The 23,134-nt window shown below is 42.5% G+C and overlaps 1 protein-coding gene across 1 annotated transcript in view; it reads left to right on the top strand.

Annotated features, from left to right (window-relative positions):
• Positions 1-23,134, top strand: part of LOC122655003 (midasin-like) — a 130,552-nt gene that overhangs the window by 62,160 nt on the left and 45,258 nt on the right. Inside the window, 16 exon segments of the mRNA XM_043849256.1 lie at positions 7,031-7,129; positions 7,221-7,321; positions 7,433-7,522; positions 7,619-7,684; positions 7,782-7,946; positions 14,324-14,531; positions 14,615-15,513; positions 15,609-17,159; positions 17,293-17,476; positions 17,595-17,660; positions 18,106-18,188; positions 18,270-18,577; positions 18,983-19,067; positions 20,669-20,804; positions 20,916-21,001; positions 21,513-23,115. Coding sequence (XP_043705191.1) covers positions 7,031-7,129; positions 7,221-7,321; positions 7,433-7,522; positions 7,619-7,684; positions 7,782-7,946; positions 14,324-14,531; positions 14,615-15,513; positions 15,609-17,159; positions 17,293-17,476; positions 17,595-17,660; positions 18,106-18,188; positions 18,270-18,577; positions 18,983-19,067; positions 20,669-20,804; positions 20,916-21,001; positions 21,513-23,115 — 5,730 coding nt within the window.

Raw genomic sequence — 23,134 nt, 5'->3', positions numbered from 1 at the left:
TAGGGAAGATGTCGATTTTCTTGCGCCAATGGGACTGTCAGCTTCACCTCCAGCGTGTTGACCTTCCTCTATCCCTCTGTGGGTTACTCTTCCAGGGTTACCTCTGCACTGCTGGTTCACGGATGGCCTTAGCACTATTGGCTCTGTGTTGGGGAAGCCTCTTTTCTCTGATTTGAGGACCAGGCGCAAGGATCGACTTGCTTTTGCGCGCATCTGCGTTGAGGTCTCGGCGGCAGACCCCCTGCCCTCCTTTATCGTTGTCAACGAAGGGGATGATTTTTCCTTTGAGCAGGAGGTGCACTTCGACTGGAAGCCCACTCAGTGCCTGACTTGCAAGGTCTTCGGGCACGACTCCCACCTCTGCTCTCCTTTGGAAAAGCCCTGTGATGCTCTTGATCCCTCGGTGAAAGAAGTACCCGCCGGCAATGGTGGCCCTGGCCCCACCCCTTGCGGTCGAACACCTGCTGTTGCTCTATCTCCTTGCCGTGGTAGTTCTCGGCTCCGTTTCCGGAATCAGCGTTGGAAGAAGAAGACTTGGCTGGAAAGTACCATTGTCCAGTCGCTTTCGAAGGAGCAGCGTTGGTCTGATGCTCAGAACCGTTTCAGTCTGCTTTCCGCCGAAGACGCAGAGGGTACAGAGCCTCTCTCTTGCCCCGAGAAGCCCCAGTTTGCAGTATTACCTCGGAGCAGATCTCGTATGGCAGAGGGATTCTCTTCTGATCTTTCCACTTCTGGCTTTGGAGTTGCTGCTCCTTCCCCCAATGCTTCGAGCGCTCTCAAATCCTCTTCTGATCCTTTGATCTCTTCTGTCTTTGCTTTTGAGCCTTCGTCAACTTCAAAAGCCTGTGCCCTGGAGTCTTTGTCTGCTAGCAATGCTAACCCTCTTTTGGCTTCAGCGAACCTTTTGAACCCCTTCGTCGAGACTTCTTCTGGCCTTGACTTGGTGGGCCCCCCCACTCTTGTCCTTTGTCCAGCGAATCCCGGAATTGGCCTCTCCCCTTTGCTTCCTTCCGGGTCGGGTTTAGCTCCCTCTCACCCTTCCGAAATTTTACCCAAGTCTTCTCGTGGGTCGGGTCAAGCTCTTTCGCCCTTTACCCAAATTCTACCCAATTTCTCCTTTCGGGTTGGCCCTCTCTCTCTTCTTGGACCTTTTCCAACCCAATCTGTTCCTTCGTCTTCTTCACCCAATAGGCCTGCAGCTGCCGCCGCTGCTCCCTGTGTGTCTCCCCTGCACCCTCCTCCTGCAGCTGCCACCCCCCTCCTTCGTAGCTCGTACCGCCGCCGTCACCGTAGCGAAACCAGGTCTAAGGCTGTTCTGACCAGGCTCCTTGAGTCTTCGCTACCTCTCCTCCCCCTTGCTCAATGATCCGTGGCATCATTTGGAACACCAGAGGGCTCAACGCTCCCTCTAAGCAATCCGTTGTTCGCTCTCGTATTCGTTCCACTCATTCTTGTTTTTGCTGCCTTCTTGAAACTCATATCAAAGAGCCTAATTCGACCAAAATTATCAGCTCTATTGCCCCGGGTTGGTCGATTCTTTCAAACTACTTTTATCACACCAATGGCCGTATTTGGATTTTATGGGACCCTTGCAGAATCTCCATCTCTCTCTCTTCTGCCTCCTCTCAGTTCAAGCACGCCATGTTCTCTGATTGCCTAGGCCATTTTTCCATTTTCCTGACTGTGGTTTATGCTCTTAACTGCCCTGCTGATAGGATTCTCCTCTGGGCTGATCTCAGGTCTATTGCTTCCCAAATTGGTGCTCAGCCTTGGGGGTTAGGAGGGGATTTCAACATTATCAGGTTCAGCCATGAAAAGCAGGGTGGGGACCATATGGACTTGGAGGCTATGAATTCCTTTAATGATTGCATTGAGGATTTGAGGGCAGATGACCCCAGATGGACAAGCTTTCCACTCACTTGGAGCAACAAGAGGGCTGGAAGCAATCGCATTGCCTGTAAGCTGGACAGAATGCTTGTCAATGAAGAGTGGCTGGCAGCCTTCCCTTCCTCTCAGGCCTCTTTTGATAACCCAGACATCTCAGATCATTCCCCCATCTCCTTAGCCATTCAGCCTTTCACCTCTTTTGGCCCTAAACCCTTCAAGTACTTTGACATGTGGTCCTCTCACCCAAGCTTCCTTTCTGTTGTACAAGATGCCTGGAATAAGCCTGTTTTTGCCTTTTCTGCTCCTCTAATTGCTTTCTCTAGGAAACTCAAAAATGTTGAGGCTGCTCTTAAAGATTGGAACATCAAAGTTTTTGACAACATTTCTCATCAAGTCTTGGAGTGTAAGGAAAGGCTTGCTGCCATACAGGCTAGTCTACAGTCTGATCTTCTTAATGCTTCCTTGGCCATTGAAGAGAAAGAAGTCTCCTCTCAGCTCTCCTCCTTGCTGGCTAGGGAAGAAAGTTTTCTTAAGCAAAAATCTAGGATCACTTGGCTGGATTTGAGAGATTCAAACACGGCCTACTTCCATCGATCGGTGAAAGCTAGGCTTAACACTAACTCCATTATTCAGCTCGCCCGGCCGGATGGATCCTTAGTCAACTCTGTGAAAGATATAAAAGATTTGACAGTTCAGCACTTTCAGAGCTTCTTTTCTAGTCCTCAGGAGAGTCTTGCCCCCATTCCGGACCAGTTGCTCAACAAGTTTATTGGCCAGGCCTCCCTTGATTCTTTGAGTTCTATTCCTAAAGAAGAGGAAATTGTGGAAGCTATTCACTCTCTCAAGGTCAATGGTGCTCTGGGCCCGGTTGGCTTTAGCATGGGGTTTTTCTTAGCCGCTTGGAATATCATCAAATCTGATCTTGTAGCTGCCATCGAAAGCGTCTTCCTAAATCCTAGTTAAAGTACTGGGATCAACAATACTTTTCTTTGCCTCATCCCCAAAAAGGAAGGTGCTATTGCCATGAATGATTTTAGGCGCATTGCCCTTTGCAATATCCTCTACAAGTTCATAGCAAAGATTCTTGCTCGTAGGCTCAAAGGTGTTGTGGATGTCTTGGTCAGTGACAACCAAACAGCCTTCATCCCTGGCCGGAATATCTCGGACATCCTCCTTTTATGCAATGATTTAGTTCTAGGGTTTGATCGGAAAAATCACTCTCCCTCCTTCCTCTTGAAGATTGACATTCACAAGGCCTTTGACTCTCTTAGGTGGGAATTTATTACTCAGGTGATGACTAAGATGGGATTCCCTCTGCCTTTTGTAAATTGGGTTAGCTCTTGCATTTCTTCCCCTAAGTTCTCGGTTCTGGTCAATGGTAGCCCAGTGGGTTATGTTGGTGCTTCTGTGGGGATTCGCCAAGGCTGCCCTCTATCTCCCTACCTGTTCACCTTGGCTTTGGAAGTCCTATCCAAAGAGATTCAAATTTGTACTGATCAGCAGATTATTTTGCCAATGCCCAAGTGTAAAGCCATTAAGCTCACTCATCTGGCCTTTGCAGACGATCTGATGATATTCTCAAAGGCCACAATCACCTCTCTTGAGTGCAGTTTAAGTTGCCTTCAGCATTTCCATGAGCGCTCGGGTCTCCGCATCAACCCCTCAAAGTCTCTTATATTTTTGGCTGGAGTCTCAGAGGTTCTAAAAACAGCTCTTCTTGCCAGATCTGGCTTCCTAGAGGGCAAGCTTCCAGTCAAGTACTTGGGTATTCCTCTGATCCCGGCCAGGCTTATTGCTCACCATTTCACTCCTATGCTTGATTTGATCAGGAAAAGGCTTCAACTTTGGAAAAGCAAACTTCTCTCCTATGCAGGCAGGTTAATCCTTATCAAATCAGTATTGGAGTCATCTTATATCTATTGGTCTGGGATTTATGGGCTACCTTAGGCCACCATCAAGTCCTTGGAAACTCTCATGGCCTCCTTTCTCTGGAAGGGCAATGATTCCTCTAGATTTCTCCATCCCCTAAACTGGGCCGCTGTGTGTCTCCCTAAGACGGAAGGTAGGCTGGGCATCCGAAGAATCAAAGAGGTGAACACTGCGGGTATCATCAAGCTTATTTGGAAGATTGCTTCCAAGAAGAAAAGCATCTGGGTTGACTGGATTTATTCGAGTCCTCTTCGAAATGACTCTATCTGGACGGCTTCCCCTTCCTCTGATGCTTCTTGGGTCTGGCGCAAAATTCTTGCTAGCCGACACCTTGTGCTTCGGGTCATTCGGTCCCAGGTTGGTGATGGTCTCTCCACTTACCTTTGGCTGGACAATTGGCACCCTTCGGGGATTCTTCTCCATCAGGTCACTCCCCGCTCCATTTATGCAATGGGTCTTCACAGGCTATCTTTGGTTGTTGATATTCTTGATTAGGATGGCTGGGCTCCCCCACTCTCTGGCAACTCTCGTAGCCTTATTTGGAGTGAGCTCCCCTCTATTCCAAGAAGGCCTACTGCCCGAGGAGATTGTGTTCTTTGGATAACAAACAGATCTGGCCTCTTCTCTTCTAAGGAAGCTTGGAATTACATTCGTTTGAAAGGCCAGCTGGTACCTTGGCACAAGCTTCTTTGGTTCAAGCATCACATTCCTCGCCACTATTTTATAGCTTGGAGGGTTTTCAACAACTGTCTCCCAACCCAGGCTTTTCTTCGAAGCCGCCAGATCCATGTCTCTTCTGCTTGCTGCCTATGCTGGAACAATGCTAAAGACTTGAGTCATCTTTTCTTTGAGTGCCCTACCGCTGCTGTTATTTGGAAAGGCATCCTCCTCAAGTGCTGGCCGGTCCGTAGAAGAATTCTCCCCTTCTCTAGAGAGTGGATTTGGGTTGATATGACCTTCGCTGGCTCCTCTATTTGTGATGTGGTAGGGAGGTTGGCTTTCTGTGCCACTATCAACCATATTTGGATGGAGCGTAATATCAGGAAATGGACCTCCAATTCTCGTCCTTACCAAAAGATTTGGGATTCCATTTCCTTTGAGATTAAAGCAAAGTTATCTCTTGTCCCCCCCTCTAGTTGTTTAGACTCCCCAAGGAACAGGCTCATTGTTGACTCCTGGGGCCTCTCTAATGTTTCTCTTGTTTCTTCAGCCTCTCCTAGCTAAGGCTTTGGCTGTTTGTGTTTTTCTTGCCCCTAGGGCCCCTCTGTAATTCTTTTCTTCTCTTCGGTAATGATATTATTTATTCACCCAAAAAAAAATAGTGAAAGTTGGAGTTATAGTCTAATAACTAGAACTAGCACGAATGGCAGTGATTTTAATATAATTATAAGAGAAGGATATGATGATCTCGATATAAATAAAACATACATGCATTTGTGTGTTCAATGTGAAAATTGTTATCGATTAAATTATAAGAAATTTCTTAAGGCAAAAATGAATATTTGTGAACAATGTGGATAACATTTGGAAATGAGTAGTTCAGTGGGAAGGGCCAGACTTCCAGGGAACAACAGTTCTTCAATTTGTAGCAGTTAGAGGATATTTCTTCTGTAAATTCAGCTTGCTTTCTGTATAGCTTCTGATAGCCTTGTATAGCATAATTGGATACTTGGGTCTTCCTTTACATTTATCATAGTTTTCCTATAAAAAAAAGTTATAGAGACTAGAGATTTCAATGAAATTTTGTTGGATTGTTTTGGCTTTTAGGGAATAATGAAAAATCTGAATAAAAGGAAAGTATTGTTAAGAAGTTTTGAGTATTTCCAGTTTAATTTCTTGTGGTTGTAGAGCATATAGATTTTGAAGTAGGCATGGCTGTTGGTATCTGTCCACCTGTCTTTACCTTTCTTGTTTGATGGGTATGAGTAAGGATAACCCTGTTACGAAAAACAGGGGGAGGGTGTAAGGGTAATAGTTTCTTATCCTCTCTGTTTACCCCTCTAGACAGATATAATTAAGTAATTTCAGACATATTTGCATTGTATACTTTTAACACAATGCTCAGATTACCTACCCACATATGAATTCATCTATTCTACCCAAATACTTCTAAGTATTATGTCATAGCCTTGCCCTATTTGAGATCCCTGACCTAAATGGTTTAAAGGGCATTATTGAGGCTTTATTCACCTTACCTGTTTATCCACTGGGTAGTGAGATTTTGTACCCTTACCGTACTCTCTCAAGCATTTGGCCTATTCATGTTGCTTGAATTAGATTCCGTTTGGAAGGCCGACTGCCATGGTGAGATGGAAATTGAAGTGGGGGTGGGATGGGGAGGGGGGGCACAAGTTATGCACAGCTCATTTGGTTTACACTTGTTAATGTATTGATCATGGTTGTGACATTACAAGGCGATCCAGGTGGTGGGGAAGGGAAAAAATACAAGGCAACACCAACAAGGGGTCCTTCCAGCAAAGGGTGCCTGGACGCCTTGACAACTATGCTCTTGATACTGTTGCCTGCCTGATTATTTTATTTATGAATGATCAATGTATGGTGTTTGTAATTTACATATGGCATCAGCATGCTTGTCTTATTTCTTTAACCACAACTAGTATATCACTCTTTCAGGTCAATTTCAAAATAAGAAATTTTGAGATGATGGCCATTAGGTTCAGATTGTTGTGAAATGTACACCACCTATGTGGTATTATAAGTTGGACTTATAACCACATATGTGATGCATTTCAGAAAGAAAAAAAAAAAACCTGCCTGGTGCTAATCAAAGATGTGGTATGCACTTAAATGTGATCTATAATGCAAGCAAACTAACTAGGCCATTTTTTAAGTGAATAATTATCAGGCTATTGTTGTCTGTTTACCGACTAGTCAACTAGCTAGCATAACATGTTGATACATTACCTAAGGTATCATTCCAAGTTTGCAGTGAAGTATTTCACATGTTGCTGGTGTTTTCCAGATTTAGAACAAAAATTATGTATGGAATTTAAGAGCTACTTATTTCCTATCTATGCATTCATGGATTTCATTCTGGTAAATGATTGTTGTTGTTGTTGGGCGTAATGGTCTCCTTGGGTTCCTTGAAGAGGGGGGATGCAGGAAGAGAAAAGAAACACAAATTTTTTCTCTTGTATTCTATTCTTCTCTAATGTTCAGCATTAAGAATTTTATGAATATGATCTGTTCTCAGGTAATGAGGAGGCTAAACCTGAGGGATTTGAGTTTCTAGCACCTACCACTCGTAGGAATACATTGCGTCTGCTGCGTGCAATGCAGCTTGCAAAACCTGGTTTGTATCCAATGAAGCTTCTCTTGTTGTTACTTTCAGGTCTACATTTCATTGTTCTCTGACATTTTAGTGGTGTGCCTATGCTTTCCAGTGTTACTGGAAGGTAGTCCAGGTGTTGGAAAAACAAGTCTGATTATTGCACTCGGCAAGTTTTCTGGGCATAAAGTTGTGCGCATCAACCTCTCTGAGCAGGTTAAAAATCTTGTCCTTCATTTTATTTATTTTTCTGTTCTCCTGCCTCTTTTTAGAATTTTTAGATATACTTTGATGTAACTCATTTAATGTAAATGACAACTGTTACAGACTGATGTCATGGATTTATTGGGTTCTGACTTGCCTGTGGAATGTGAAGAAGGAATGAAATTTGCATGGTCTGATGGGATCCTTCTACAGGTTGAACTTTCTTATGTGGATGATATGCTTGATTATCTTGTTTCTTTTGGGAATTCCTTTTGAGGCTTTTAGACTCATTTCAGTTTATCATTGCAGGCTTTAAAGAGTGGAAGTTATGTTTTATTGGATGAACTTAATCTTGCTCCACAATCTGTGTTAGAGGTATTGTTGTTGGATAGTTGGTTTCTATTTAAGTATGCCTTTTTGAAACTATTTTGACATATTAAAATTACATGCTAACTAGTGGTCCTTTTATCAGGGTCTCAATGCCATTCTAGATCACCGGGCTGAGGTCTTTATTCCAGAGCTTGGTCGTACTTTTAAGTGCCCGCCATCTTTCAGAGTTTTTGCATGTCAAAATCCTTCATCCCAAGGTGGAGGAAGGAAAGGCCTTCCGAAATCATTTCTTAATCGCTTCACTAAGGTGTGCTTTTTTTATTCAATTTCTTTTTTGCATCTAATTGGTGCAAGGCTTGTTTGAAGTTATGGCTGAACTAATATGACCAGCTATAGAACTGGATATGGATGCTGATACTGAAAAAAAAAATATTATTTTTCATTTTCCAAATCTGATAGGGTGATACAATTCTGTGCTTAGTTGTCAAGGCGTCCAGGCGCTTTGGTTGATTTGGGCACCTTGGTCGCCTAGGTGGACGCCTGCTTGGTGTCGCCTTGATTTTAAATCCTCTCCAACGCCTTGGATCGCCTACCTGCTGTGACAACTATGATTCTGTGTATCACACACACTGCGAACTTAATGTTTTGAGTTTTAGTTTCTTAAGCTAAATATTTTTTTCCCCATTGTGTAAGTCATGCTATGTTCTATGGTACTTCTAAAACTTTTACATGGTTGGTTCATGTGAAGATATATATGTATGATTCTACAGAGAATTTGTAAGTTCTTGATTTCTGAGGAACTGGAAATACTGTTTATATGCTCTGAGGCACCACGAGTTGGTGACCCAAGGTGACTGCTTCTGAACAGCTTGAATGGCACTACCCTACTAGTACGAATGGAGAGGGCTGTTGTAGATTGACCAACAGAGAGGCTGGGATTATTGATAGAAAGCATTATACTCCTCACAAGGAGGGACAAGAGAGTTGGAAGTAGCTGTACTAGCCAAGGATGGTTATAAGTAATGACTGTCCTTACATGGACTTGCTCAGTCATAAAAGAATAAGAAACTTGCAAAATAATGGGCATCATATAGCTAATAGATGCTATTCCTGTTGTTGCGAGGAGGAAGTTGGAAGTTAAAGAATGTAAAGGACAAGGAGAGAGATGAAAGTTGAAGGGTGAAGAAGAAGAAGGAGGAGAACAGAAGAAGAAGAGAGATGATGGTGGAATGTTGTGTAAGATGTAAGGAATTACATACACCTCCCTAGGGAGCTAAAAAGTAAAAAAGACAAAAGACAATATAAGACAACTAGTTCCTAAGGTACCCTTATTACATAAACTCCAACACTCCCCCTCAATTTGTAGAATAAATGTCATGCATTCGCAGCTTGCATAATAGGGTACCGAACTAGTGAGAGGTGAGCCCTTTAGTGAAGATGTTTGCGAATTGATTACCTGTCTTCACGAAAGGAGTACAAATTCAGCCAAAGTCAAACTTCTCCTTGATGAAGTGCCGGTCCACTTTGATGTGCTTTGTTTTGTCATGTTGCATTGAATTGTGAGCAATGCGTATAACTAGGGCTGCAACAGGGTCGGGTTGGGCCAGGCTTTTTAAAACCTTAGCCCAACCTTGAGTCCCCTTAGCTGGGCCCAGGCCCGCCCTGACCCTGACTCAGGGCCTAAATACCTTGACGAGCCAAGCCCAGACCAAGCCCGCCTTGATTGGGTCGGGCTTGTCCTTTTGGCCCGCCCCTGGCCTTGCAATATGCAAATTAAAATAACAAGTGTAGGGAAGATGTGAAAGAGGAGGCTTGAACCCAAGACCTCCTAGTAATAATTGGCTTTTAAGCACCACAAACTACCAAGTGCGCTAGGCACTTGTTTATATGTATAATAACTTCTATTGTTTAATAAATAAAGAATTTTCTTCAGGGCCAAATCAGGGTTAAAAATTAGGGTCAGGCTGAGCCCGAGGTCTCAACCCTGACCCAACCTGACCATGACTTAGGGCCAGGAATTTCTGGCCCTAACCCGCCCTTAGTGCTAGAAATTTTAGCTAAGGCCCTATTTGGGCTCAAGCCGGGCCAGCGCGGGTTCGGGCCGACAGGGCCAAACTTGCAGCCCTACTTATAACTGCCTTCTTATCACAGTAGAGCCACATAGGTCCTTCAGTATCAAACCCCAACTCTGGACCAATCGTCTCAGCCATATGAGTTCACAAACTCTATTACCCATTGTCCCAAATTCTGCCTCTACACTGGATCTAGCTACAACAAGCTGTTTTTTTACTTCTCCATTTGATTACCACTTACAAATATGCAATAGCTGGATCTAGACCGTCTGTCTGAGATGGATCTAGCCCAATCAGCTAAGGGAAGCCTTCTATCCTCAAGTGGTTGTGCCTGGGATACAATAGTCCTTTCCCTAGATAGGACTTCAAGTATCTAAGTGACCTCCAATAAATGATGATTCTTCCTCTCAGCTACCCCATTCTGTTGGGGTGTGTCAACACAAGCTAGCTGATGGAGAATGCCATTATCAGTAAAGAAGTTTTAGAGGCCACCAAACATGTACTTCCCCCCCCCCCCCTTATCAGAATGAACAATTTTGATTTTAGCTTCAAACTGAGTAAGAATCATTTGATAAAAAATTTTAAGGCAATAACAGGCATCACTCTTGCGTTTCATCATAATAGTCCAAGTAGTGCGGGAATAATCATTAACAAATGAAACAAAGTAGCGATAGTCAAATAAAGAGGTAGTAGGAGAGGGTTTCTAAACATTTGTATACACAAAATGAAAAGAAAGAGTAGATCTATTACGATGATATGGATAAGACGAGCGACAATGTTTGGCAAACATACATGGTTCACATTGAAAGACATGGGAAGAAGAAACAGAAGAAAATAAATGAGTTAATTATTTCCTCATTACAAGAAAATATGGATGGCCAAGGCGTTGATGCCATATCATTATAGGATCCCAAAACTGCCATCACTACGGCCACACACATATGACTGAGTTGTGGGCAAAAAAAGTGATTGAGGTTCAAGCAAATAGAGCCCTTTCTTGTCATGTCCACTGCCAATAATCCTCTTCGCCAGCAAACCCTGAAAAAGAAAGTGAGAAGGAAAAAAAGTGACAACAGATGGTCAATGGTCATAGTTGAAAGATTAGTGGCAAAGTTAGGGACATGAAGAATGGAATCAAGGGAAATGGAAGATGTAACAAGAATACTGCCCTTACCAGAAATAGAGGAAAGGGAGCCAACATCCACCCTGACCTTATCCCTACCATAATAAGTGGAGTAGGAATCATAATAGTGGGATGTACCGGTCATGTGGTCAGTGCTTGAGTCAATTACCCAAGATGGCCTTGTGGTAGGACCGGATGTGGAGGCTTGCAAAGTGGAAGAAGAGGAATCTGGCATTGTAGATGTAGATGGTGAGCTACCCAACTGTGATATGACCATAGTTAACAAGGCAGGAAGGCGACCATGGCGTTTTAGAGGACCAAAAATAAAGGCGACACCGCCATGACGGCAAGGCGCCCACCTAGGCGTCCAAGGAGCCTAGCGACGCCTTGATAACTATGGATATGACCCTGCGAAATGCTGCAATATCCTCCTTGATGAGTGAGTTGGAATCAACCTGTATACTAGGTGAGTACTCCAGAGTATCAGTCTTAGTCATCAAAAAATATGCTCTAGCTCCCCCCTCTACGACCACCACATGTACCACGTGGTGACCATTAAGAACCCAACACCTCTCTCTAGTGTGCCTAAGTTTCCCACAATGGTTACATTTGGGCCTATCTCTGTCATCTCCACAGGGTTGCCCTTGGTCTCTACCACCACCATGCCGATCTCTTTGGAAGCTAGAATAAAGAGCAAACGGCTGAAGGAAAGAAGCAGGTTCCATGGCTATCCTGCGAGTCTCCTCACTCCGCAAATAACTACACACCTCCTCTAGGGATGGAAGAGGAGACCTACCCAAGATTTGTATACGGATGGGCTCATACTCTGGGTTCAAGCCACCAAGAAGAATAAGAACATCCTCCTTCTCAAGGGTTCGATAAAACTTTGCTTCATCTTCTGAGCTGGTTAGTTGAAGATCCCTATAATGATCATACTCTTCCCAGAAACCAATGATTAATAAAATTCAGAACTAGACCTATCCCCTTGGTGACTTGGTCAAAAGTTTTGGAAACACTATCCCAGATGTGCTTGGCAGTTTCCTTTCTCATATATCTCCTCCCAATCTTAGGCTTCATAGAGAAGATAAGCCAAGTCATAATCGTAGAGTTCTTAGTCTCCCATTTTGGATAAGTTGGTCATTTGGATTGGGGGCTTTAATGGTGCCTGTAAGTACCATAGTTCTAAAACTCGCCGCGCTGAGATCTCGGAAAACTCAAAAATCTCAAGCTTCTCGAGACGAGTTTACATACGAGACACAAAATATGCACAAACTCGAATATCTTGACCGAAATTTCGGCGATATATCGGTAATTTGTACTATCTCGCCGGAATTTCGGAAAACTGTTACATTTCACATTATAATAAGGCACCAACTCGAGAGCACACTTCGAAATTTCTAAGTAACTCAACAGAGAAGGGGGAAAACCTTGTTTCTTGACTTTTTGGCCACAACATCGCTGAATACAACTGGGATACACTACTGGGGGTTGCCACACCACTACAAAGAGATCGATTGTATTGTTGGGAGTTGCATCATGGAAGACTAGTGAAGTAGGATGTCTATGACTAATGTATTGTTCACTGTTGGGTGTCTATGTAATATGCATTGTGAACACTACACGTGGAGGAGTTTGTAGTAGAAACTTTTAGTCTTTAACTATTTTTTAAATACTTATTCAATATTACATGTCTTCATTCATTATTGCATAATTTACTTGTTTTACTTGCCAACTATGTCTCATAGTACTCAAACAATGTGCAGAATAGGCAACTTTACATTAAGGGTTCGACGTTTACTGCCAACCAAGGATGCGAATCCAAAAACACCAAATTTGGTGTTTTTTTTAACGATTTGTAGATTTAAATATGTTTATTAAGCCTAAAACAAGCTTCCCTTAAAGTTTTGGAGCCAACTGGGGCCATTTGTCCACTAAAACATCATACCGAAACCAAAAAAATGCACAAACTTGCCGAGATCTCAATCGTCTCGACCTGGTCGAGACACCGAGTCGAGACGAGATTTCAAACTATGCCTGTAACATACCCTAGCTTCCCCCTACTCCTGAAGGAAAGCTTCACACAATGTGCCCAGTCCAAGTAGTTGGTATTGTCCAACTTCACAATGGAAATCTGGGTATGTGGGTTTTCTAAAACCACCTGAGTAGGAGTACCACTTGAAACAACCTTTGTCGATTCACTGATCCCAGACATGATGAAGAAACAAACTTACATGGTAGGGGTAGCACACAAAGTGAAATGGGGAGTACATTCTGAACCCAAAAAAAAACCTTTCAAACACTGGTAAACACAGTCCAACAACCAAAAAAGGCAAACATCTCAAAGAAATTCAACTCCACCACATTCTTCTAAGTATAGCTTCATCACACAACCACTTGAGAAGTTCAAACAAAATACCTCACCAACACCATGCATCCACAAGCATCACATACCCATATTACAGGCAAAACAGAGAAAAACTAGGGCTGTCGGTAACTTAAAAATCAAGGGAAAACTGAGTTGTGCCGCAACAACTCTTAAAATAATGGAGCAAGGCCATGGGGAGGTTGAAGTACATCCTAGGGCTATCCAAAAGAGTCCAACTTCAGCTTCAATGCTAGCCGGATGAGAGAGAAAGTGAAAAAGTACCAAAAAGCTGTCGGTAACTTGGTTCTTGGCTGATTTTGCTTGATGTGAGCTCCAAGTGCCTATTTCTTCAAATGAGATCCTCTTTTGCTGTCTCCATGGTCTTCATTCATGCTCCTTGCTAGATTTATTAAAAAATTTCACATAATAATCCTGATGCAGCTCCAAGAAATCCCTTCCTTGAAACCCCGTTGTAACCTAGGGTTCCAAATTGAGAAAAAAAAAAGGAACAAGAAGGTAACTCAACTCTCAAACCAACCAAGTGTGCCTGATACCAAATTGGAAGTTAAAGAATGTAAAAGGACAAGGTGAAAGATTGAAGTAGAAGGTTGAAGAAGAGTGATGATGGTGGAATGTTGTGTGTTAGAGAATTATCTCTACCACACCTATATAATAAGATGTAAGGAATTACATACACCTCCCTAGGGAGGTAGAAAGTAAAAAAGAGAAAATATAATATAAGACAACTAGTCAACAAACTAGTTCCTAAAGTACCCTTACTACATAAACTCTAATAGAGTATCCTGCATGCCTGGAGATATCGATCAACTCACTTGGTTTGTTTAGTTTATGCATGACCTTCGCCAAGAGTCCTATTGGGCAAGAAGGGTAGCATTGTGTGGAACCCAGCCCCTTACGCAATTGTGTGGGGTCTGTGGAAAGAAAAAAACAGAACAGTGTTTGAAGACCAAAGCTTGTCTGAGGTTTGACATTTGATCCATATCAGTCAAGATTGGTGTATCCCTTGTGTGATCAGGGTTGATCATTACATATGAAAAACTTATGTACGTTTTAATGTAAATGCTATATCATTAGTTACTTAATATTTGTATTAATGGTTGCAGGTTTATGTGGATGAGTTAGTTGAGAATGATTATCTCTTCATCAGTAATTCACTCTTTCCAACAATCCCAAGAGCTTTACTCTCAAAGCTGATTTTATTTAATAAGCGATTGTATGAAGATACAATGTTATTCCACAAATATGGTCAGGATGGTTCCCCCTGGGAATTTAATCTGCGAGATGTTATTCGGTCATGTCAAATAATAGAAGGTGTAGTTTCTGTATGCTATTGACTTCTTCCCTGGTTTGCTTAGATTATGCGTGTCTTTTGATAGCTGTAATTTGATATGTAGGTGCACCTGAAATTTCACAAGAAGATTGCTTTCTTAATATCATATACATTCAGAGATTGCGTACCGCAGCTGATCGTAGAGAAGTTATGCAACTCTATGAAGAGGTTTTTGGGTTGAAGCCATCTATAAATCCTTATCCAGGAGTACAGATTGATCCACAATATTTGATTGTGGGGAATGCAGCTGTGGAAAGAAATCGTTTTCAACCGTCCAAAATTTCAGAAAGCCAGCTTAGCATATTACCAGGAATTCGCAATAGCTTGGAAGCTACTCTACAATGTGTACAGAATCAATGGTTGTGCATATTGGTTGGTCCATCATCATCTGGTAAAACTTCACTTGTCAGATTACTTGCAGAGCTCACTGGAAATGTGCTCAATGAATTGAATCTTTCATCTGCAACTGATACTTCTGAATTGATTGGATGCTTTGAGCAATACAATGCCTTCCGCAGTTTTCGCAATGTCATTGCTCAAGTTGAGCAATGCATTAGCGAGTATTGCAGTCTAAATTTGGAATCCTCGATGCAGTCATTTTTAAATCAACGCAGGAATTTACTTAACCAATGGCTTGCTTTCTTATGCAACATAAATTACAGTTCTATTTCAAGTTACACTTACACAGATTTTGAGACATGGAACAGTGAATCCTTTAGTTTGCTGGGATCATTGGTTGAGATAATTGAACAGCTAAAGCTTGATTTACAAAAATATCAGTTACCTGTATCCTGCTCATGCAATCAACTGGAGCAGTCTCTGGAGGTGATAACAAACTTGCAAAAAAGTCACAGCAGACAGCCATCTCCTGCAAAGTTTGGATGGATCATGGGGCTATTAGTCAAGGCTTTTGAGAATGGGGAATGGATTGTTCTGGAGAATGCAAATCTTTGCAATCCTACGGTCTGTGGATATATTTTCATTCTAGTATTATCTTGACTTCTTGTTCTTCCCCTATTTCCTAATCACATGCACATCTTTTTTTTCTTTCAATGTAGGTTCTTGATAGGATCAACTCTCTTGTGGAATCTAGTGGATCCATTACTATTAATGAGCGTGGGCTTGTGGATGATAAACCTATGGTCCTTCATCCCCACCACAAATTTCAAATGTTCCTCACAGTTAACCCACGGTATGGTGAAGTCTCTAGAGCAATGCGAAATAGAGGAGTTGAGATATTTATGATGCAACCTGACTGGCTGCTTGATGGGAAAAGTGGTTATGATTCTAAGAAAAATGAGCTAAGAGATGTGAAGAGGTTTCTAGTTCTATCAGGTATCCCTGTTAGTGGGCTTGTTGATGCAATGGCTGAAGCACATATCTATGCCAGCAATGCAGCTTTGTGCCTTGGGATGAAAATAACACTACTGGAGCTTACCCATTGGGTTCAGTTATTCCAGCAATTGCTCATGAATGGGAATAAGCCTGTATGGAGTCTTCAGTTAAGTTGGGAACATACATATCTGTCTTCTTTAGGTGAGGCTGAAGGACTTGATATTGTTACGCATGGGAAGTTATCTTATTTCTCAGCGTCCAAACTTTATAAGTTAGACACAATGCTGGGACATTCTTTGTCCTTGCCGGGTGGGTGGCCTGCACCTCATAAGTTAAGGAATTTTATTTGCTACTCAAAAGAAGCTTGCATCAAACAAAATTGCTTGTATTTGGAATTCCTGGGGACACAGTGTGCTGCTTATGAATTTAGTATTGACCGTAATGGATGCTTGATGGAGCTTTCTTTAACTTCTATGGACCATATAGGTACTAAATTATTGATTGATGGAAAGCAAGTAGTCCCATCTGCGATTCCCATTCAGATGTTAAATAATATTCTGTTTCCTACGGATTCGAATGAGTTGAGTATAAAGCATGCTAAGCTGGCAGAATTTGACCTGGAGTTGGTCAATAAGATGTTTTTTTTTGCTGCGAAGTGGACAATTGAACAGGCCACTGAGACTGATCTTAATCTTTATCTTTGCTGGTTTAAATGGTATAGTTCCATTTTAGAGCCGTATTGTCACTTTTTCAGATCTTTCTTAAACCTACTTGAATGGTTGATAAATCATCCTATTTGGAACTGTATCATTGATTGCCGAAGAGAGCTTTCTTCACATTGTCAAATAGATCTAAATATGCAATCCCTTCCGATTCTTTCATTAAAGTTGATGGAATTAACTGCATCAAATAGAGCATTACAAATACTCCGTAGACGACTCTTTGATGCAATCCAGTGCATAAGCCTCTTACAACTTAGTTTTCAACAGTGGAATACAGAAGGTGAATACAACCACAGTGATGAAACTCGTTGTTTTGTAACATTATTGGTAGCCCTACGGGAGTTGGAAACAGAGGTGCTTGATATTCTTGTGGGGTCACCTAGCTTTGATCTACTATTCCAATTAAGCACTAATCTTCTTGAGGGTCACACATTGTTTTGGAAGGGTATTACCTCATTCCAGATTGAATACTTGCTAATATCTTGGCGTTCTTTGAAGAAGGATGTTTTAAGACTGCAGAAATTTTTTCCTAAAGCGGTTAATAATGTACTGGTATGTTGATGCAATATTAATTTTCAATTAACAGTTCGTATCTTGGCATTTTGTCTCATAGTGTTTCTACTTTCTACAGTAGTCTTTTGTTTGAAGCTATTACATGTAATCTTTTTTCTTGATTTGGGAATAGGTTGAAAGTAGAAATCTGGCTAGAGTATCATCTTTCCATTCACCAAAGTCGATGCTGTGGATACATGGGGGTCATCCGTTCTTGCCATCCTCTGCAGATGTCTATTCTAAATTGCAGCAGCTTTTATGCTTCTGTGAACTAGTTTGGCCAGTAAAGACAAAATCCTGGAAGAAGGATTCTTCTGGTATACCTGCTAGCTTGTCTGATACATGTGCTTTCATGACTCTGCCTAATAAAAGAATAGGAATGTTATTCCATTCGGACATTTGACTATATTTATTAAGATTATTAATTGCTTGCAGGGAATGAGTTTACTGTGGAATCTGTTGTATCTTCAAATAAAGAACTCCGAGTCTTAGCAATGCAAGGTAGTTTTTGTTTTTGATCTTCTCATGTTCTTTCGTAGTTGGCATATGTTCCATTGTTGCATATTCTTATTGTGTTTGTAGAGCATAAAAATTGTGTTAGTATAACCCCAAGCAAATGAATCTGAACCTTATTATAAACAGGGTGTGAACGTGAGACCACCTCTACAACATATTGAACCTAAACCACTAAGATATCAGTGGTTCTTGTAATTATATATTTTAAAAAAAATATATCATTAGCATTATAATACACAAGCGTGTGCATGCACATTCACATTTATACGAACACACTTATGACAAATTTTATTTTGGTCCCCAAACCAAATGGTCAACGAAATGAAATTTATAACTAAATGTTGCCATTGATTGTTTGATTTGGGCATTTAAGACATAAGTATTCCTGTAATCTTTTATGATGCAATTTTCTTTGCTGTGTGTTTCTTAGGTGTTTGCATGGCATCATATTTCTCAAGCAATAATGATCAAAGCGACATCCACATTGTTCAACAGTTGGAAGAGATGTATCAGGTGTGCTACTTTAGAAGCTCGATTGGACTCCAACATGTCCAAGAATTTCCCATTTGACTGGAGTTGTTGCATTATTTGCAGATGCTCTTGGGGAGGTTTCAACATGAAAAACAGAAGCTGGTGCCTGTTTTAATATCTGATGTGCATGCTTCTGCAATGGAAATCTCATCTGTTTGTTGCTCTTTCTGCCCTGAGATACTGTGTACAAAGTCTGGTTTCAATGGTTGGCAAGAGATTCTTCCTATCATTGACAGAATGAGCTTTTTCCTAGACCTGGAATTACTTGAAGAATTATCAAAGATAGTTGTGGTAGATGCCAATGAACAGTATCAGGTAATGTCAATTAAATGGAAATATGACATAGCTTGGTATGCTTGGTGTAATCTGCTGTTAAATCTATGTTAGATTTGGTAAATTTTGCAATGGTGAATCTGATGATGGCTCCCAAGTTGAATATGAGGTCTTTTGCTTGTTTTTAAGTTGGGTATAGAAAATGTGGAGCTAGTGATCTATTTGTGCATTACATGAGCAGTTTACCTATGGGGTTAGTTTATCTATGGGTATACCTGTCATTTGTATAGGGCCAGCTAGAACTTCATAATCCCAACAAATTTTACAGATGAGTGGAGTAAAAGAACAGCAGGCTTTAGCTTTGCAAGAGAGAATCAAGTCTTGGATTTTTGTTGCCTCCATGTGTTCATTTTATGTTGGAGATTTCCTTTCGTATGTGTTACAAGGATGACTGCAAGTAAATCATGCCTTTACCATTTTTTTTTTTAACTCCACTTTATCAGGCTTGCTCTTGCTGAAAAACATGTAAACCAAATTCAGTCAGACATTGTTGCCTATCACAAATTCACATCTGTTTTTCTGTGCCTGGTTTGTGTTCATTAGCTACTACTAGTTTGGATGAGGGTTACGAATACCATATGTGAGGAAGTTTGAACTACTTGCCTAGTGCTTAGACATATCTTTATTAATACGAGGCATATAAAATTACCTTTAAATTTTTTATTGAACATTTTCTCAGATAACCTCATAGCTATAATGATTATTGTTTGTGGTTCCGATATAACATATAACAAGTACCTGAGCTACAAGATCCCATCTCCAAGTTATTTGCCTTTTGAACTTTTCATTGCTCTAAAACTCAGATAAGACTGGGCAGTTGGACCTTTCAGACCATTGATTATGCAGGTTTGCTCTCTGCCCTTCAACTACTGGGTCATCGCATAGCTGGAAACTGTTGAAAAGTCCAAGAGTCATCCCAATCAGGCATCTGAACCACCAAAATGTTCAGTAGTCCAAATCAGTTATGGACAACTCCTTACCCAGATGCACCGAGTGATATGGTGCAGATTAGGGGAACTAAATGAGCAATGGGTAGACTGAAAATCACCTCGCGAGAAGTAAATGATAAGAGATCTCGATGCCTTTGGGTTAACAACTAATATGTCCTTAGAGTTGAATGGCGCGATACAGGATTTATGTAGCCGACCCCATTAGTTGGGGTAATCTCTGTTGAGTTGCGTTGCGTTAGATTTTTGTAATTGAATTTCAGAACCATACACTGATGAGTGTACTGAAGGTTGATTTGATTATTGCTCCATTTCAAAGTTAAACTTCGAGGTGTTGTCAATCACTTTATGGAAAAACTTCAACGTCTGAATTTGTCTGGTAGTTTGGCCTTTCTAGATTTCCTTACACTAGTGTATTTAAGTTTCACTGTTTATGTTTGGTAAACAAAACTTTTTATGTCTTATCGTTGTTTTTGTACCGTTCTTGGCTTTAAATCTTTGTTGTGTCTATCCATATGGATTTCAGATATCCATGGCATCAGGGTTCTTTGATCACTGCCTTGATTCTGCTTGGCTAGGTAACCGAAAATTTGACCATGGAATTAAATCTCGGTCGAAACTGACTGAAATCTCTGAGTTGTCTTTGTTTCGGGCCTGGCCGAAATGAAGCCTATGGTAGAAACCCAGTGTTGAAACCTCGAAACATGATCCGGCATGTCTCGGTTAACCAGATCAGAAACTGAGGTCTCGAACCTTGAATTTGACACATGGTGTGCCCATGGTTCTGCATAGGGTGTCAATTGTGGGAAGTAGCTTTCCAATCAATTATACATCTCCTAATGCGGGAGATTTTTACTATTGCATTGCTATTGTTTGCATTGTACATGAAGTGACGATGTTATGATGGAATCTTATGCATGTCTTCTTTACATTCCAATCATAGTTGCCATGGTGTCCAGACGACCCAAGGCGTTTGAGAGGGTCCAAAATAAAGGCGACATTAACAAGTCAGCCAAGGCGCCTGGACGCCTAGGCGACGCCTTGACAACTATGATTCCAATGTCTATGCACCAGATGTGGCACTGGGTGTAGATTTCTTTTCTTCTTCAATCTTTGTATTCCTTTTCTCCGCATTCATAGTTCACCTAGCACTATGGTATATGCTCCTCTTTTCTTTGACAGGGTTTGTGTCATGCTTCGAAGCTTCTCGAATTTGCGTTCAACTTTTCATTGAGTTACTCTTCAAGACCTCCTACAGATTTTTTACCGCATCAGCGGATTCTATGGACTTTGGATGATTGGACATCTGTAGATTCAGGTCAGAGTTCATTTGGGTTTCTCCCCCCCCCCCCCCCCCCTCCCCCCTTTAAAAAATACGAAAAAAGAAGGTTTCATTGTTAATTTATGGTTGTTTCTCTCTTTATGACAGTGTGCACAAAAATTGTGAGTTTTGTTCTGGAGACGTGGTTTAGATGGCATTCATCCTTGTGGATCCATTGCCCTCAACCAGCTAAGGTATGGTCTAAGGATCAAACCCGTATTATCAGAAGTGGTTCATGGTAATGTAAGACCAGATTAAGGTCAACTTAGTCCCAACTCCCAAATAACCCACAAATAAGTAAGTCAGTCAACTAGCAATAAGCTCCAACAGAAGAGTAGAAACCAGGGCCAAAATCAGATTTAGGACACAAACTAGAACTCAAAATTTATAGTCAAGAATAGGACTGCAATGGCCATCGAAGAATCATATGACTAGAAACACAAGCACAGCAGGTCTTCAAAATTAGAAAGTAAAGATGAGTGTGTAGAAACCAAACCAGCCAATAGAATGAAACCAAACTCAGGTCGAGTGGTGCTTGTAGTGAGGAGAAGCACTGCTGAAATCTCAATCAATTCTGATGGTTAGGTTGAGAGATATGGCACCTGGTGCAAATATTTATCAGGATAAGCAGTTAAGGATTACTTGTGCACGATAGGCTCTGGTGGCGCACGATAGGATTTTTCTTTTTTCTCTCGTGGGGTTTAGGTCATGGCGGGTCCTCCCTCTCGGGAGGAGCGCCTCCCGGCTCCACCATGTGAGGCTGTCGCTGGCAGGGTCTCGGCTCCCTCCTACGCTGCCATGGTCTCCAAGTCTTTGGCCATCTCCTGTGCTGTGATCAAAGTAAAGAAGCCAGCTTCGCTGTTTGGTGACCCTGCCGTCTTTTTCACAAGGGAGGAAATCGAGCTGTCTGAGAAAGCTTTCTCCACAACGCTGATAGCCAAGTGCAGCTACGGGAGACCCTCTCTGTTCGTGATCAAGGAGTTCCTGCAGAAGCACTTGTTTCTCCAAGAGGAAGTTGTGGTCTCGTCGCTGGACCCGAGGCATATTCTTCTGCGATTCTCAGCTCCCTCCGACTATGTGGAGGTGTGGTTGAAGGATCAGGTGCACATCCAGGGCTTCCTCCTGCGATTTGTGAAGTGGACTTCGGAGTTCGTCTCGGGCTGGGAGTCCCCTTTCACCCCCATATGGGTCTCCTTGCCAGGGGTACCAATCAACTTTTATCAGGGCAACTATCTGGCGTCCATTACAGGGGCAATAGGGAGGCTCTTGAAGGTCGACGGGGCGACAGCGAACTGCACTCGCACGGTGGAGGCAAGATTCTGTGTCGGGGTGGACTTGGGAACGACGCTCCCATCAAGGGTCTGGATAGGGTGTGGCTCGGAGGGTTTTTACCAGAAAGTTGTCGTTGAGAGGCTGCCATTGTATTGTGTTTCCTGTTCGAAAATTGGCCAGTCGCAAGCTACCTGTAGAAAATTACAAAGGGGAAAGCGTGCTGTGGTGCCTGCAGTTGCTGCCGAGGGCTTGGGGGATCGTCGGTTTTGTGACCCTGCTGCTGTGAATGTGGAAAATGACACTGGGACCAGAACCAGAGAGGGGGTCTTCATTCCAAGGGGAGAAGGGCCCTCGCATGGCGTGGTGGGGGGTTTGCCTGTTCATAGACAGCCTGCTCTTCGGCGGCAAGTGGCAAGACACGGTGGTCGCTGGATACCTACTCGGCAACAGGCCGTGGGTCTGAGTTCTGTGCAGCCGGCGGTGTTGGCCCCCGACGACGGTGTTCCTCAGGCGTCTTTACTCGAGGGGGGTCTGTCGGAAGGAGCAGCATGTGTAGCAGGGCCGGTTGATGGGGCAGCAGTGCAGCTTTTAGAAGAGGGAGAGATACCTCCCGTGAGGTCTAATGACTTACCGGCAGTGTTGATTGGCAGCGTCGAGCAACGGGTTCTGCCGCTGGTGGAGCATAGTGGTTTGGGGTTAGATGAACTTGCGACAGGAACTGAGGATGAAGCTTCGGGGTGCTCCTTGGCTGAACATGGGGCGATGTCAGAGGGTGATGCTCCCTTGCCTTATTTTGAAGGCGCAGATGGGCCCACTAGGGCTAAAGACGACTCGCTTGTGTCAAGCCAGGCTGCCACGCCTGCCTTAAGCCACGTGGCGTTGCTGGAGAGTTTCAAAGCTTTCAATGCTGCCATTGAAGGGCGTATTAACACAACGCTGAACAGACTTAGTGAGGAAGGCACGGTCGCAAGGCAGTCGAGCACTCACGCTGGGAAGCGGCAGCCCTCTTGGGCCAGTTTCCGCAGTGCTGCCCACGGTACAAGAGGAAGATAATA

The sequence above is a fragment of the Telopea speciosissima genome, chromosome 3, assembly GCF_018873765.1.
Source record: "Telopea speciosissima isolate NSW1024214 ecotype Mountain lineage chromosome 3, Tspe_v1, whole genome shotgun sequence".
Classification (NCBI taxonomy): domain Eukaryota; kingdom Viridiplantae; phylum Streptophyta; class Magnoliopsida; order Proteales; family Proteaceae; genus Telopea; species Telopea speciosissima.
This window is presented reverse-complemented; position numbering and strand designations above follow the sequence as displayed.